This window comes from Microtus pennsylvanicus, chromosome 14, assembly GCF_037038515.1.
Source record: "Microtus pennsylvanicus isolate mMicPen1 chromosome 14, mMicPen1.hap1, whole genome shotgun sequence".
In the NCBI taxonomy this organism is placed as follows: Eukaryota; Metazoa; Chordata; class Mammalia; order Rodentia; family Cricetidae; genus Microtus; species Microtus pennsylvanicus.
The window spans coordinates 29,299,032-29,316,039 of record NC_134592.1 but is presented as its reverse complement, the minus strand read 5'-3'; the positions used below and the strand labels follow the sequence as shown (position 1 = coordinate 29,316,039).

Sequence of the window (17,008 nt, the reverse complement as noted above, 5' to 3'; positions counted from 1 at the left end):
GGGAGTTAGGGTTTGAGTAAAGCTGTGGCATGGAGAGGGGCAGAAGCCTGCTTGTAACATTCTTCACAGAGATCATGCCTGAGAGATGTACCTCACCAGCCTGTTTATACCCCCAGAGCCCGGCTGTCTCATGCCCACCCACCCGCTCTGCTTCCTTCCATTTCATTTGTCTGTGAATTCACCCCTGTGTGCCTCCTCCACCCTCCCCAGTCTCTCTGCTGTCCGACTACCCCTCCCTGTACAGTCCGCCTCCTCCCCACCCACACCCTCCCATGCTGGCTGATTGGTATCTGCTAATTAATGTCACCAAAGCCTCTCTCCTACTCACGGACCTGATAAGGAAAATTGGATGTCCATTTCTATCTATCTTTTATTACCTCTGGCTTTCTGGGCCCCCAAAGGCTGCCACATACCCCCTGTGCTACTGGGAAGGTAGGCAGCAACAGACACACAACTTAACCCCTGTGTCATGTACCCCCCCACAAGGAGGCACAGTCACCAGAGTTGCCCCTAGTTGGTGGGCACACTTCCTCCTCTGTGATTGGTCACCCATAGGTGACCAGCTGAGAGCTGGCAGTAGTGATCCAAGGCACGGGTTGTATGGAGAGGTCAGGGCTCATAAGAGAAAGGTGAGGTAAATGGCCTTCAGCTTTAGGTGTGCCTCCCTTCCTTCCAGATGGACCTTCAAGAGGGAGAGCTCTTGCTCTGGCTGGGAAGCAGGATAGACGCCACACAGACCCTAAGAGATAGGTCATCCAAGGCAAGGAAGCAATAATGACCGCACTAATAAGAGAGTGGCGGCTTCCTCAGTCATCCATGGCAGGAGGATGGTGGCTCACTGTGTGTCCCGGTGGTCTGGGGTCTCATCCATGCCCTTTCATCCTCATGGCACCCCCATGTCACAAGCAGTGAGTAGGCAGGGCTTGGTCCGAAGTTAGCAAATTTTTTCGTTGGCACAATTACCCAGAAACAAATTCCTTCGTTTGGGTTGCACATGGCACATTGTGCATACAGCTTTGTGGATTCCCTCCCTTGCTCCCCAGCACTAGGAGTTGAAGTTGGGGCCTCACACATGTAGGCAGACACGCGACAACTGCACAGTATTCCCAGCCCTGTTTTGTTTGTTTGTTTTGAGACAGGGTCTCTTGTAGCCAAGGCTGGCTTTGAACTCCAGATCCTCCTCCCAAGTATTGGGATTGTAAGCGTGCGTCATCATGCCCAGCTATTTTCTTCTCACCATAAATCTAGCTTGCTTCGAGTTAGACTAATCTCCCCGTTTCTGGATGAGCCCCCCTGAGAAGTTATTACCTCCTGTTTAGTTTTTATGATTTGAAATTAGCAAACTTACTCTTCCCTGTTGCTTTCTCATAAATCAGGCTATTAATTGACTTTGCCTAAATCAAGTCCGCACACAGTGCCGTCCCAGCATGTCACCCTCATCTGGCAGACACAGGGCTTCCTCTCAACACTAAGAGGAGCTCGTGTGTTCTGTAATCATTCTCCCGTGTAGCTCACGACCACTCTGAAGCATCCCCTGCTCTCGTGCCCATTACATGGAACGGACAGAGGTTAGAGAGGTCAAGGTTTGCAGAAGTTGCATGGCTTCCTGAAGGTCAGCCCACAGCTAGTACATGGGCAATCAGAGTCCAACCCAGGTAATCTCACATAGCACCCTGGACAAGGCAGGGTCATGATTCTACAGCCCTTTTAACCCCATTTCTCCTCACTGGAGGGAGGGGGTTGTGTCCCTCAATGCCAGCTTCCAGGGCATGGCTGCTGAGTCTTACGGGAAAGTGCCAGTAACAGGCTGTATGGAGCCTTCCCCTCCCAGCAGCCTCTGCCTTTGGTCCCAGGCGATTCTGCCCAGGTCATGGACAGCTGAACCTTCCTTCCTGGCTGGAAGCTACATTAGGATCTAGTACTGTTTTAAAACAGAGAGCCTCCCTGGAGTGAGCAGACAGTTAGAGATCCCATCTTGCCGCCCCCAGATCCTGCTATTAATTCAGCAGCTCCCTCAATTGCAAATGCACGTGGGCATACGTCTCAGGACATGGGGCAAGACCTAGAACCAACAAGCATAGTGATAACAACTGTCAACATTGACCCAGCTCTTATTCTGGAAGTCTTTTCCATGAATTCTGGTGTGACTCATTTACCAAGGGGAGGGTAGCAGCATCACATGGTTCCCCCACCCCCAGCAGGGTCTGGAGATGCAAGGACACAGACCCCCCCCAGTCCGAACCCTAGCAAGCCCCAGGGAAGCCCCGGGGCCCACTTCTGATCATCGTCCACTTCTCCGCCCTCTGCAGGCTTCTCGAATCTGTCACTTGGGGACCAGATGAGCCTGCTGCAGAGTGCCTGGATGGAGATCCTCATCCTGGGCATTGTGTACCGCTCACTGCCCTACGATGATAAGCTGGTGTACGCGGAGGACTATATCATGGACGAGGAGCACTCCCGCCTGGCGGGGCTGCTGGAGCTTTACCGCGCCATCCTGCAGCTGGTGCGCAGGTACAAGAAGCTGAAGGTGGAGAAGGAGGAGTTTGTGACACTCAAGGCCCTGGCTCTGGCCAACTCAGGTAAGGGTGGCGTGTGACCCTCAGAGGGCTTGAAGGATTTGTGGGAGCCTGGCAAGCCCAGCTCGGACGGGCATGGCTGTGATGGGTGGGGGGTGACAGGCATTGCTGTTATCAGTGAACACTGCGTGCTAGTTCCTTTTTCTGTGATAAAAAGCAGCTTACAGAAGAAAGGGTTTATTTTTGGGTCAGGGTTCCAGAGGGATAGAATCCACCACCGGAGCAGGGAGCGGAGGATTGGTGTGGCAGCAGGAAGCAGAGAGATGGCATTTCATCCACACACAGGGAGCGGAGGGAGTGAACAGGAAGTGAAGCGAGACTGTGAACCTCAAAGCTGTTCCTCCAGCAAGGCCCCACTTCCGGAAGGTTCCATCTCTTCCCCCAGTACACCACCAGCTGGGAACCGAATGTTCAAATCCATGAGCCTGTGGGGACATTTCTCATTTAAACCACAATACACGGCAAGGGTGACCTGGGGTTGGAAGGGCTGTCATGGAGGTCAGCGCTGGATTTGTATTTCCTAGGTCATTTACTTGCAGAAACCAAAGGCTGTAGATTCTGAATCCACTGCTAAGGGCCGTGCCTGCATTTACCACTTGAGCAAGTTGCTTCACTCTGAGCCTGGGTGACCATGAGCAGTGCTTACTTCATGCAATGTATATATAATTATGTCAGCCACATACCTAGTACACAGGAGTAAGTGCTCAGCTTGCAGAGTTCGCTATGACATTATATACATAATTCTTATTATAATCCCATTTTATAGACATGAAAATTGAGGCTGGGGAAGTTGGAAATTTATCCAGAGTTTAAGGGTGCCACTGTTTGAAGGTGCCAGGGTTAGTCCAGGTGTGGTGGCACAGGCTTTTAATCCTAGCACTAAGAAGACAGAGGCAGGAGGATCTCTTGAGTTTAAAGTTAGCCTGGTCTACACAGTGAGTTCCTGGCTAGCCAGTGTACATTTTTTAAAAAACGAGAAAAGAAATGTCAGAGTTAGCCTCCAATCCAAGGTCATCTAACTGTCAGATAGCATAGGCTTCTGCTACTTTTTGAACAGATGCTACTCTTCCCATCAGATCACCTGGGTACGATCCATCTAACTTCCCACGTGGATGGTTAACCTAGTGTTCAAGTCTTGAGATTATTCAATATCTTGAACTTCCTACAACTTCAACTAGATTTTCTTGGGCGAGGCATTGGGTAGCTCCGTCCACATTTAGAGCCCCTGTCCTGCTGGAGTTGTCTGCTGGGTGCCAGGGAGCTGGAGGTGCTGGCTGGGTGCTAGGGAGCTGGAGGTGCTGGCTGGGTGCTAGGGAGCTGGAGGTAGCCGGTTGGGTCTAGGGACAGGGAGAAATACAGGGTCTCTAGATACGTGCTGGAAATGTGTACATACAGTTGCAGTACTGCAGTATGTGGCAGAGTTCCTTGCTCTGGCCTGGGCCAGATGGTCCTGAGTTCAGATTTTGTCTCTGGGGCTAAAGAGGTGACTTAGCAATTAAGAGCACTTGGTTTAATTCCCAGCAACCACATAGCAGCTCACAGGCTTCTAATTCAGCTCCAAAGGATCCAGTGCCCTCTTCTGGTCTCCACCGCCACTATGCACACGTGATGCATATACATGCACACACACACTCATACATACACACACTATTCCTGACACTAACAGCACTGGCGCTCTCTCTCTTTCTCCTCCCCCCCCCCCGTCTCTCTCTCTCTCTCTCTCTCTCTCTCTCTCTCTCTCTCTCTCTCTCTCTCTTTACCTCTCCCTTCCCCCTCTGTCTGTCTCTCTCTCCTTCCCTCCCTCCCTGACACCAACTTGACCTTGGTTACTCTGTCCTTGAGTAGGAGGCGCTCCTGGTACCTCCTCCTCCAAGCACCTGTGAGTACTAAAGATCAGCTGAGGATAATGCAGTTCACTGCTTGGCCTAGAGGAAGCTCTGTAAATATTGACTGTTGTCTCTGCTATTACAGTGTCAGGGGAAATAGTGATCCCGGCACACAGAAGAGGAAAAGCTGGCTCCCAGGAGGAGAGGCCCGCTTCTCCATGCGTGCCGGGCTCTCTCTGGAAGTCTCATATCCTAGGAACTCCTTGAGTGGCTGACAAACTGGGACCATGGTCCCTCTGGCTTTCGAGCACATCCATACAGGGACACTTGATGGCTCAGACCCATGTTCCTTCACAGCATTCCCATCCTCAGCCCCCTGGCGTTTGCTGCTGTTAGCTCCCCAGACTAAACCCTCCGGTGCCTTTCCTGATGTCATCAATCCCCAGCCAGCCTTGTCAGCCAATGGGGGCTTCACACGGCACAGCAGTCTGCCTTAGAACTCTTTGTGGGTGCAAGCCTTGGCTTTATGTTGTCTGTTCCTTCCGTGCCTCTGCCTTCTTGCTTCTTCCTGAAAACACCCTCTTCACAAATCATTAAACCCAAACCCTGACTTAGGCTCTGCTCCTCAGGAGCCTGACCTAATACAGGTTGTTGTTTTTATTTTATTTTATTTTATTTTATTTTGTGTAGCTCTATAAACAGACAGTGCATGAAATCCCATGATTCCATGTATCGTCCCCACGCCTTCTCACCCCCAGCGTGCCCAGTCCACTGTTAATATCTTACATTAGACAGTTTGCTGTAAATAGCAAGCCAATAATGATTGGCATCTTTCTGGGTTTTGAGACTGTTTTACTCTGTAGCCCAGACTAGCCTGGGACTGACTGTTTATCCCGGGCTGGCCTTAGACTCATGGACAATTCTCCTGCCTCAGCCTTCCAACTATTGGAATTACAAGTGTATTCTTCCCTTCCATGGCAGTGGCCCTTGCTTGCCCCAGTGACTCCTTACTCTGCCGTCCATTGGTTTCAAAGATTTAGTGCTTTGTGATCCTGGAAGGGAGAGCTGGTGGACAAGGCCCCTGCAGGTCATAGTCTCAAGGCAGGACAGTCACCCAGGAGCCTACAGAGCCTGTTGGCTGGAGAAGGGATGGCTGTGAGATCACTGAGGCCCCTGTGGCTAAGTGGATGGGGTGACTCCTTGGGTACCTGGCAGAAGAGCAGAGCTCATCAGAGGCTGACCCAGTCCCTTGAGAGTATGCCAACTGTCACTCACCTGCATCCCAGCCATCTCTAGGGCTCTTTGACAGCAGAAAAAAAATTCATAGCCATTGATTTTGTAATTAACAGTTTATCAATGCCATCGATACAGACTCACTGATGGATTGCAAAGAAATTGATCCTGCACTGTTATTTTATTTCATTTTTGGTTGAAAGCACCTGCCAATTGTAACTCCTTGGGGAGGGTGCCAGGATGGGAAATGGGGTCAGAGGTGACTGGGGTGGAAGGAGACCCCGGGGGAATCCAGAGCATCGCTGGGACGAGCCAGCTTGTGCAGCTGCCTCAGCAGTCTGGGGTCGGGCCACCCAGCATGCTCTGGACTTGCCTGCTCTTTTGAGGAATTCACAAGGTTGGCTCAGCTCCCGGTATCCACACAGCAAGCTTTGGGACTACAGTTCATAGTGCGTGCACAAGATGCTGACAGAAGTGGCTGGGTAGTTCCCCCACAGGACAGGTTCTAGGAGATTCCCTCTGTTCTGCTCAGATCCCAGTGTTTAGGCAGTGAGTTCATGGGCTACATTCTAAACCAATGCCTTTTTTTCTTTGCCATGCTGGGGGTCAGACCCAAGGCCTTGAGTGTGCTAGGCAAGCACCCATTACTGAGCTATTGATATATGTCAATATCTGAATACATATATGAATATCTCAGCTATATTCCCACTGGCTCCCTCTGTCCCATGCCCCTGTATTCCCCTCAACCCCCAAGCAGCTAGACCTTGATTTCTGCCTTTATACCTGTTCCGCAGCCAGCGTTGTAAGGTTAGCTGTGCTGCATATGAGTGGTGCTCATGGCTCACAGACCATGAAGACACAGTGGTGCCCGTAGTGACCACGGTGAGGCTCCTGTGACACAGGCACTTGAGTGTCCTGTACCTTTAGCCTGTATGACCCTCTTAACTCTATGAGATAGTTATGGCTAGGAACAATGTGGGACAGAGAAGTTAAATAGCTCGCCCCAAGTCTCACACAACCTACCAAGTGAGGAACATAAGATTCTGCGGGCCAGATTCCAGGGTCCCCTGGATACCTCCAGGATATCCAACAGATCTCTGGGAGCCAAGTGCCACCACCAGTCTCTCAGTGAAGATCCTTATTCTTCAATAGTCAGCCTTTGAGGGTAGACGTGCTCCCTGCTGGTCTGTCTTCACCCCAGGCATCCCTTCTGCCCCAGGGCAGCCAAGCAACCCCTGCTGGCTCTGACTCTCTTCCTGTGTCCGCAGATTCCATGTACATTGAGGACCTGGAGGCTGTGCAGAAGTTGCAGGACCTGCTGCACGAGGCGCTGCAGGACTACGAGCTGAGCCAACGCCACGAGGAGCCACGGAGGACGGGCAAGCTGCTGCTGACGCTGCCCCTCCTGCGGCAGACGGCAGCCAAAGCCGTGCAGCATTTCTACAGTGTGAAACTGCAAGGCAAGGTGCCCATGCACAAACTCTTCCTGGAGATGCTGGAGGCCAAGGTGTGATGGCCCAGCACACAGATGGATGGACACGACCCATGTGGAGACCTCCACAGCCACCAGCCTCGACTTTCCACACCTGCATCGGGGCTCTGAGCTGTCCCAGAGGAAGAGGTTTTTCTGCTTCCTGGCCATGTGCAGACTCCTAGGGGCAGCAGATGGGGAGACGGGGATGGGAGGGTGGGGGCGGGGGGCTCATCTGTCACCCGCATTTTCTTTGGTATTTTTTCCTTCTCCATGGGCAGTGCTAAGGCTTGGGCCAGGGCTGACTCCCCTTAGGGCTGGAGACCACCAGAGGAATCACCCCTCCCCACAACCAAGAAGCAGCGCATCCATATCCAGACCCTTCCCCATTCAGGATCTGGATGTACCTGGATGGGCAGTGCTTAGAGTCCAGGACCCAAAAGACTTAGATTGGGTTCTTCTGGAGGTATTGGTGTCAGAGAGGGCGGGCCCTTGAGGCTGGAGTGTCTCCAGAGGCCCTGCCTGCATAGAGAGGTCTGTGGCCAGGGCCTTTAGCCGCTCAGGAGTCTCTGCGCCTCCTCAGTCCAGCTGGCTCCCTCCCCTTCCTTCTTTCCTCTTGTTCTACCACACCCAGGGTCCAGTTGGTGCTCCCGCCAGCCGCGAGTGGCCACATCCCACCCCCCTAAAAGCCCTTCCCTTGTTTCCTGCCCCATCTCAGCCTGCTGAGGTAACTCCAGGGTATGTATCCAGGAACTTACTGGCTCAGAAAAGAGCTGGGTCCTGTACCTGTTGCTACTGTTGTCTCCTCCTTCTCTTGGGCCTGGCAAGTCTAGAACTTGTTCAGGACCTAGCCCCATCAGAGGGCACCTGGGGACCGTCACTTAAGGTCAGCAGCCTTGGCTGGGATGTAGGATAGGGAGAGGCCCAACAGTAGAGCAGGGAGGCATAGTGACACCTTGGGAAGGAAGGAACTCTAAAGGTCCCTCTTGGCTCCTCCCTTACCTCATAAAATTCTAGGCTTTGTGTCATGGGAGGGTAGCCTCTTGACATTTGTTAGTGGATGTAACCCTTCTGGATCACCTAGCGAGACCTGACCATCAGTCGTGTATAGGGTGATCCACCAACCCATTCCACGCTTCCTAAGAGGCTCTGTCTTAACAAACCCCTTAGCCCTAGGCACAGGGACAAAGTTCCCCTCCTGTAAGCCCCCTCAAGGGGCAGTCCTGAGTTCTCACTGGATGTCCTGCAGGTGAAGATGCTCCTTCTGGAAAATAACATGCCAACACACTTTGGCCACTTTCCTGGGCAATCCCCCAGGCAACACATATCCTGACCCCTTCCTGGAATGTAGGAGTCCTCCTATTTCAGGCTTTCTGGCACCTGTGACTGCTTCAGGCTCTGCCTCCTTGGTGACATCTCCAGGAGCTGCAGGGACTCAGAATTAGAGACTGGCCACTTCCCAAAGTTAACGCTAAACTAGGGAGACCTCCCTGTCTGAAAGCCACCCCTAGCCACACTGCTGTGTCCCAGAATTGTGGAAAGGGTGTTACCCAAAAATAGATCTGCCAAGTCCTCAGCCCTCTGCTTGGCCTCCTGCCACACCAGCAAGGGCGGGACAGATGGCCCATGGCTGGCTGAGTTGACACTGCTTTGGAGTAGTAAAAGTGGGCAGCTTTGTCTCCATGGTCTACGAATGCAGCTCCCCACCCCCACCCCAGATGGAATCCTTTTCACCCGAGGGGGCTGCTGACCCGGTGTCCCTAGATAGAAGCTGCTTTTACAAGCTAAGAGAATGTACTTGTGACAGCGGTGTGCCCAAGCTGAATCGCCTGGGCACCTGGAGTCGGAGGGTAGCGCCAGCTTGTTCAAAGACTAGATGAGAGACGTCTGTGAGGCCAGGGTGCTCAGGACAGGGAAGAGTGAGAGCTGTCCCTCCATCACCCAGCTCCCCTAATCAGAGCAAAACCCCCGGGCTCCCCGCTATGTCCATTTCTGGGATACTTGGAGAGGAGAGCGCCCTTCGCAGTTGAATGCTCAGATACAGGTTATTTAGATTATTTCAACCCGAGAAATAAACAATCCGTTTTAGAGGAGGCCCCGGCTGGGGTTTATTTCATTCCTTTGTCCCCTCCCCTTTCCTGAAGGTTCTGGATGGTTTTGTCGTGCCTCCCGGTTTTTGTTGCGTATACAAACTGACGACTTTCCAGGGCCTCATCTTGAGGAGGACTAAGTGGCTCTCATCTGGGGTCAGCAAGGTCAGAGCCTATGCTGTCTGCCTGGTCCTTCCCTCCAGACCCCTACCGTGGGAGACAGGCGGCAGGGCAGGCGAGGATGACAGACTTGCGAGGAGGAGACCCGAGTCCAAGCCCATGGAACAGCACCAAAGAGAAGCACTATGTGGAGAGATTGCTTTATTTTCTGATAATGATATCGTGGCTGGAATGGCTTAAGATGTATATATTTTTTAACCGGCAGTCCTTTGTGCCGCCCACCCTTCCTGTCTGTAATTCTCGTATGTGTTCTCCCATAGCCCCCATGTAAATCACATGCCCCGGGGTTCTCCCATCCGGTCCCATGTATCTGGAATCTAATAAATAGGGAAAGGTGCGTTGAGTTTTTCATGCATGGTCTGTTGGAGTACTCTGCCCTTAGGCAGCATCGCCCTTCGGACTCACACTGGTAATCAGAGAGGTGCACAAAGCACTCGTGCCTAGGAGGCCTTGGGTACAGGTTACATGGCTGTTGTAAATGTTAGCAGTACTTAGCCTAGGGTCCAGAGGCCATGGGTTCAACCCCTGGCATTGTCGGCCCCACTACTGCTCTGCAGCAGAGAGACACACTCCGTGGGTGCTACATGGGGGACACAGCCTGTGTCGCTTCAAGTCACCATCTGGACTGCGTGTCTCCAGGTCCTCGGTGTCTTGTTCAAAGAACTGAAGTGCCCCCAAGTTGCAGAGTCACGAGGAACTTCATTAAAAGCAAAGGGATAATGCAGAACAGACATGCTACATGGCAGGCTCCTTGAGTACTCAAAGGCCCCTGGTAACTGCTCGGGACCTCCTTTTATGGGCACGAGGAGATGGTTGCTAAGGAGCCTGAGATGAGGGAGTGGTTCTTTGTTTTCACTGACAGACTTGATTATTTGAGGCTTCACTCGCTGCTCATATGCCCAGGATGCATCTGATTTTAATCACGTATGCCCACCTATACATAGGTATAACATAGTAAATAGAGTATCGCTCTCAAAAACCGGTTCAGCCCGTACTGATGCTCGGCCTCTAGTTTCCAGGTATGTCCTGGGAAATGTTTGAAGAGAAACTGACCTCAAAGGAGGAGTCACTAAGGGGCTGCTAAGGAAGGAACAACTTACTCCATTTTTTGAAGTGGGGTATCTGCAGCTTGATGTTGGGTACGCTGTTGGGAGAGGGAGTATGGATGGCTTGAGCCAAACAAAGTCCCAGGCTGCTGTGCTTGCCTGCCAAGACAGGAGAACCTGGAAGCATTATAACAGGACACCTTTGTTACAAGTAAAAGGCTTTCCATCTTAATTGGCTTATGGGGAATTGTTCCTATAGAGGGAGGGAGATGTGTGTGCACGTGTGCCAAAATTGAACAAAACATCGGACAGAGTTTCCTCTGGAGCAGGCCGGAGACCCGGATAAACAGACCACGGACCCCACATCTGTGGACAGCTCAGAGCCTGGCCAGACTTCCGTGAACTATGAGAGCCACCAACAGGGTCCCCATCACAGTCTGTTCTCTAACATCAGCTGTCTGGAATAATGCTCACGGTGGATTTCTGGGGTTGGGGGGAAGGTAACATAACTCACAACACATGAGCTGGAAGAGCGGGGCTGGCATGTGTTGAGGTGGAGAACACTTGACCAAAGTCCAGAGTCAAATAGGAGAATCCATGGGAAGTTTAAGATGTTATTGCTTGTCTAGGGAGACACCATCAGGGCGACGAGTAACGTACCAGCTAACTAGGAAATGGCACAGCTTCCTCAGGAACACATTCAACACAAAGCCCTGGCCAGCTGTGAGTTCTTTTGCACTCCCAACACGCAGCCTCCGCTGTGCAGAGACAGGCCCTCTCTGCCAACCCCACTGACTTCAGGGCTAGTTACCAGCTGCCAGTCTGCAAACTGCATGGGAAATTCTCAAAACAAGCAGCTTTCAACCGGGCAGTGGTGGTGCACGCCTTTAATCCCAGCACTCGGGAGGCAGAGGCAGGCGGATCTCTGTGAGTTCGAGACCAGCCTGGTCTACAAGAGCTAGTTCCAGGACAGGCTCCAAAACCACAGAGAAACCCTGTCTCGAAAAAACAAAAAAAAACAAAAAAAACAAAAAAACAAGCAGCTTTCAAGCTTTAAATAACTCCCTCCCTCTCTCCCTCCCACCCCCTTTTCTTCCTCCCTCCCTCCCTTTCTTTTTTTTATTTTGGAGACAAGGTTTCTCAGGCTGGCCTCAAACTCAGAGATTCACCTACATCTGCTCCGAAGTGCTAGGACTAAAGGCATGCGTCTAATTTTAAACAACTTTTATTACATTGCATTGTTATGACCGCTGTATTCATAAGTACTACTTGTACCTTTATCATAGGGGTATGTGTGTGTGCGTGTGTGTGTGTGTGTGTGTGTGTGTGTGTGTGTGTGTGTGTGTATAGGAAACAGTATTGACTATGTCTGCATCAGCTACAAGAGGACTGTGGTAAAGGTCTTTCTTCTGAGCCCTGCTTTGTTAAACAATAAGGACTCGGTGGCCACCTTGTACACCATTGGTAGCCAGCAAGAGAAATAAGCCCAAAGGAATCTCCTAGTAAAGAAGAAAGTCAGAGCTGTGACCTAAGAACATCACTTCACCACAGTCTCAGGGACGGTGTGAGTGCTGGGAGGCTCACTAGATTATTTTTATAATTAACTTTTTATTTTTATTTATTTATTTATTTTTGAGACAAGGTCTCTCTACAGAGCCCTGACTGTCCTGGAACTTACTATATAAACCAGGCTGGTCATGAACTCACAGAGATCCGCCTGCCTCTGCCTCCTGAGTGCTTGGACTAAAGGCATACACCACAGTCAGTTTAATTTTTTTTAAATTTATTTTTATAATTTGTGTGCACATGCGCACGTGCAATGGTGTGCACATGGAGATCAGACAACTATGGAGTTTTCCTTCCTTCTACCATTACATGGGTTGTGGGCATCAAACTCAGACCATTCGGCTTTCCTCATCGGGCTGCCACTGCCTTTGCCCACCGAATCATCTAGCTGACTGATGGCAGAGGGAAGACGGGAAAGAGAGAAGAGCACACATTGTAGGAGTCCTGGCTTTGTCCGCCTTGAGGCTGGCTGTTCAGCAGTGTGGGAAGAGCAGCAGCAGGCCTTGGCGAGTCCCCAAGCAGGAAATGATAGGTCAGATCCCACTAACTACAGGCATGATACAAGACCTTTGGTTCAAGGATGGCGCCTCCCAGGAGCCAGCATAGCTTCTGCCCTTACTCCTGTGTGGTGGAGCCTCACACTGGGCATAGCCAATGTGGAAAGATTCTCACTGGATTCCACATATGTTTGATGCAGCCTTTACTTTACAGGGGATGCGATTTCAACAAGGTTTAAGATTACACAGGTCAGTTTCACAACCCAGAATTGTATACATCCAAGCAAAGTCTCTTCTTTAAACCCCCATACCCCAAATCTGGCTAGTCGCTGAAACTCAACAAATCTGTCCATCTTTGTGTCTTTCTTGCTTATGATGGGGCCACAGAAGCCATCTCTAGCCACAGGCTTCTGCTCCCACCCAGCCAGGACTAGCTCAAAGGCATATGCATAAGGACTGGTATGTCTGGGAAGGTTTTAAACATGATTGGAGGATCCCTAGGTGCCATACAGCCTATGTGTACCAGTGAGGCCACTGAGGAGGCATTGCTGTAACCTAAGCCATGGCCCAGTGGAGTAATTTAAGTTCAAACACTGTTGTGGTCTTCAGGCCACATTTATAGAGACAAAGATATGATATCAAGACTCTCAACCTTAGTTTTTGCTGATCTTTTGACGAAAATATTAAGTCTAACCTCATGGTTAATATTGTGACTTTTTTTTTTTAACCATTATCCTAAAGTCCTTGGGTGGAAAGTTTAGACTCATTCAAAGCAAAAATGATCTCAACTGTGCAATGTCTAAGTTTAGTGATCAAACAGAGAGAGTCCATGTCTCCAGACATCCCAGAAGGATCAAGAAGACAGCCCTGGGCTTGCAGTGTGGGGGTGGAGATGGCAGAGGTCTTGTGATCCTTGAGCCAGGTCTCTTGGGAGCTGGTACTGGCTAAGACTCTCCTCCTGTTCTAGGTCTCCTGTGAGGTGGGGTATGGGGAGGGGATGTCAGAAACGGACAGAGGAGAGCTGAGCAACTCTCTTGGCCAGGGGCCTGGGTCTTCTCCATCCTGTGCAACCCAACTGGGGTCGCTGCAGTGAGGGAGGGGTGGGAGGCTAGTAGAGGAGAGGGACCCAGGGCCAGTGCGGAAAGTGTGCCTGGAAGGAAGGGACTTTGACTCTGAGGAAACATTCCTGGAAGGAGATCAAGCTCCCCCGGCTTCCCCTGGAAATTGCTTTGTTTAATATGCAAAGTACAGCTGTGTTCAGAAGACATCTCAGCATCCATCACCCCATGCAAATTCCGACCCTGGGGACAAGAAGCCCCTGTAAGTCACTCGATTCCCCTAATCAGGTGTGCGTGGGTGACAGCAATGTTCCCAGGGAGCAGCATAGGGCGGCAACAGCTTACCCCAGCCAGAGACAAGATAAGGAGCCAAGAAAAGGTGAGAGCTTGCCCTGGGTGGGGTCTACAGGCCGCATCCATGCCCAGTGGTTGCTCGCACCCTGTCTCCAGGATGGAGCTGATGTTGTGGGCAACTAAATAATGGGAGTCTAAAGAAGCTGCTGCTAACTCGGGCAGTGAGTCGGATGCCTTCCCTGGAAATATAGGGGATGCCTCTTCCCTGACCACAGCCCCAAAGAAGAGGGTGAACTTGACCTGGCAGTGGGAAATGGGCACTTCCACCCCAGCCTACTATCTGATAGCACAGGCTGTCTCCAGGCTGCAGCCGTCAGACACAAGAATACCTCAGTCTGGGAACCTCTCCAGATGAAATACACAAGGCTGTTTAACTTTGTTTTAAAGATAATTTATTTCTAATGAATGTGTTTGTGGGGAGTGGGGTATACCCACGTGAATACAGTGACGCTGGAGGCCAGAAGAAGGCACTGGCTTCCCCTGGGCAGCAGTTACTGGCTGCTCACAGCCCACTGTGGGTGCTGGGAACCAGGTTGGCTCTTTGCAAGGGTAGTGCACGCTCTTAACGGAACCATCTCTCCAGCCCTGTTTTTGTTTATTGAGCCAGGGTCTTGCTGTAGCCAGACTGCCTGCAACTCACTATTTTAAATTAATTATTTAATTAATTATCTAATTAATTAAATGTGTTTGTATGTGCACTCAGCCCATGTGGCAGTCAGAGAGTAACTTATGGGAGTCTGTTCTCTCTTTCCACCCTATGGAGCCTAGGGACTAAATTTAGGTAATCAGGCTTGGCAGCAGATACCTTTACCCCCTGCCGGTCCACAACAAATCAGCCTTGAACTTGCCATTCTCCTGTTTCAGCAGTCCCAGCCCTGGGATTGCAGGTGGAGCCACCACACCTGATAAGGCTAGTTAACTTTGCATTTCAAGTAAGTCCTGAGTATATTTTTCTTGAAGTATATCTTTTTGTTGTTGTTGTTGTTGTTTTTCGAGGCAGGGTTTCTCTATGAAACAGTCCTCGCTATTCTGAAACTCACTCTGTGGACCAGGCTGGCCTTGAACTCAACTCAGAGGTTTGCCTGCCTCTGCCTCCTGAGTGCTGGAATTAAAGGCGTGTGCCACCACGCCTGGCTCCTAAAGTGTTTTCTTGTGCTTCTGTTTTGTTTATCTGAAAGTCAAGGATCGCTAGCCTGTAATGAGAGTTGCTGATCCTGGAATGTACTCGGCTGACTTTGCACACGTCTAACCGTTCAGTTGTGGAAGGGTCTCACTTCCCTCTCTTCCTCCCATTTCCATGTATCTGTTCTTGACACGGTACGCTGCCAGCCAGCCTCCTCCTGAATGGCCCATCTCTGCTGTCTCTCTTGTAGGATTAATATGTAGAACACACATAGAACAAAACAACAACGAAACCCACCATGAAATCAAACAACCCAATTGATGGAGACTCCTCACTACACCCAATCAACAAATGGGCTAATGAAATGAGCGCTAATTCTCAAAAGATGACATACAGGTGGGCTGGAGACACAACTCAGTGGCTAAGAGCGCTGGCTGCTCATTCAGAGGACCTGTGTCCCAGTACACACAAGGTGGCTCACAACCATCTGGCACTCCAGTCCCAGGGATTCTAATCCCTCTTCTGGCCTCTGCTGTCACAGTACACACTGCACACGCGGTGCACAGACATGCATTTAGGCAGACCACTCATACAAGTAAAACAACAATAAGTGAAAATCTCAAAAAAGTGAAAATTGAAACTATACTGGGATCCATCCTATCTTGCCCTATGTAGAACAGCAGTTCTGAAGAAAACAAGTAACAAGCGCTGGAAACACTGTAGACAAAAGCGAAGCCTTTTGCTGGTGAGTCCTGCCACTGTGAAATCAACCTGGAAGACTCTCAGGAAACTAACAACAGAGCTTCTACAAGGCCCAGACACCCCACTCCTGGGTGTTCACCCACAGGACTCCGAGATGATCGAACACAGGCATAACCGCACATCCATGCTTAGCGCAGCATTGCCCATAACAGCGAACTATGGAGCCAGCCTAAGTGTCCAGCAACGAAGGATGGCTAAGGAAAACGTGAGCTATATACAGTGGGAAAACTTTCCATCTAGAAAGAAGAATAAAACCACGTCATTTGAAAAACAATGTGGCGGCACCTGGACATAATTAAGTGATTTGAGCCAATCTCAGAAAGACAAATATCCCATGTTATCTCACCCTTGTGGGTCCTTGACTGTATACAGGGATGTAAAATGAAGTGTGTCTGTCTGTATGACAGGAGTTAGAAGGAAAATCGCCTCAAAGAAACAAAGGGACTGATGGGAGGGGTGAGGAGGTAGGGTCTGGAGGTAAATAGTCTCAGCACAATATCTACTTGCACAAAACTTAAAACTTGCCGGGCGGTGGTGGCGCACGCCTTTAATCCCAGTACTCAGGAGGCAGAGGCAGGCGGATCTCTGTGAGTTCGAGACCAGCCTGGTCTATAAGAGCTAGCTCCAAGACAGGCTCCAAAGCTACAGAGAAACCCTGTCTCGAAAAACCAAAAAAAAAAACAAACAAAAAACAAAACTTAAAACTTTAATTTTAAAAATTAAAATTGGGACTAGTTGCTCAGGAATTGTGTCTTCTCATTATCTTTGCTATATTTACATCCTTTTTTGTACCTTCAGCCTTATCTGCTCTACAGGACTCTTCCCCCTTTGCCCTCTGCCCTACTCCAGCACACAGCTTCTCTTTCCCCTGTGTCTTCATCTCTTTCTTTGCCTTCTCAGCCATTTTCTCCCCAAGATATCTGATGATTCGTCTCTTCCTGCTTGCTCATCATCCATGCCTTTTATCCTCCCATCCTCCACCCACTCGTCCAAATTCTTTCCATGATTATCACTGCTGCCCTTCAGCTCTGGACACCCCTGTGTCTTGTGAACAGGACCTGTGGTGAGCCTTTCACCCTCTCTGCCCCTGGTTTTAAAATTGTTTTTTAAGTGTTAAGACTTTTGGGGTTATTGTTGAGAGGTGCTTGCTGATTCCTGTGATTTTTGTTGATTCTTTTCCTGATTGGTTCAAATACTTTTTGTTTGCTTGTTTGTTTGTACCTTTA

At 50.3% G+C, this 17,008-nt stretch overlaps 1 protein-coding gene across 2 annotated transcripts in view; it reads left to right on the top strand.

The window, feature by feature from the left end:
- The window catches only part of Esrrb (estrogen related receptor beta), a 155,772-nt gene extending 146,055 nt beyond the window's left edge, over positions 1-9,717 (top strand). Inside the window, exons 6-7 of one of the 2 annotated variants that reach the window (XM_075948101.1) lie at positions 2,310-2,579; positions 6,904-9,717. In XM_075948101.1, the coding sequence (XP_075804216.1) occupies positions 2,310-2,579; positions 6,904-7,148 (515 nt within the window). In that variant the 3' untranslated portion in view covers positions 7,149-9,717. The remainder of the gene's footprint in view (positions 1-2,309; positions 2,580-6,903) is intronic. The other variant, XM_075948102.1, reaches the window with a different exon arrangement.
- The last annotated feature ends 7,291 nt before the right edge of the window (positions 9,718-17,008 follow it).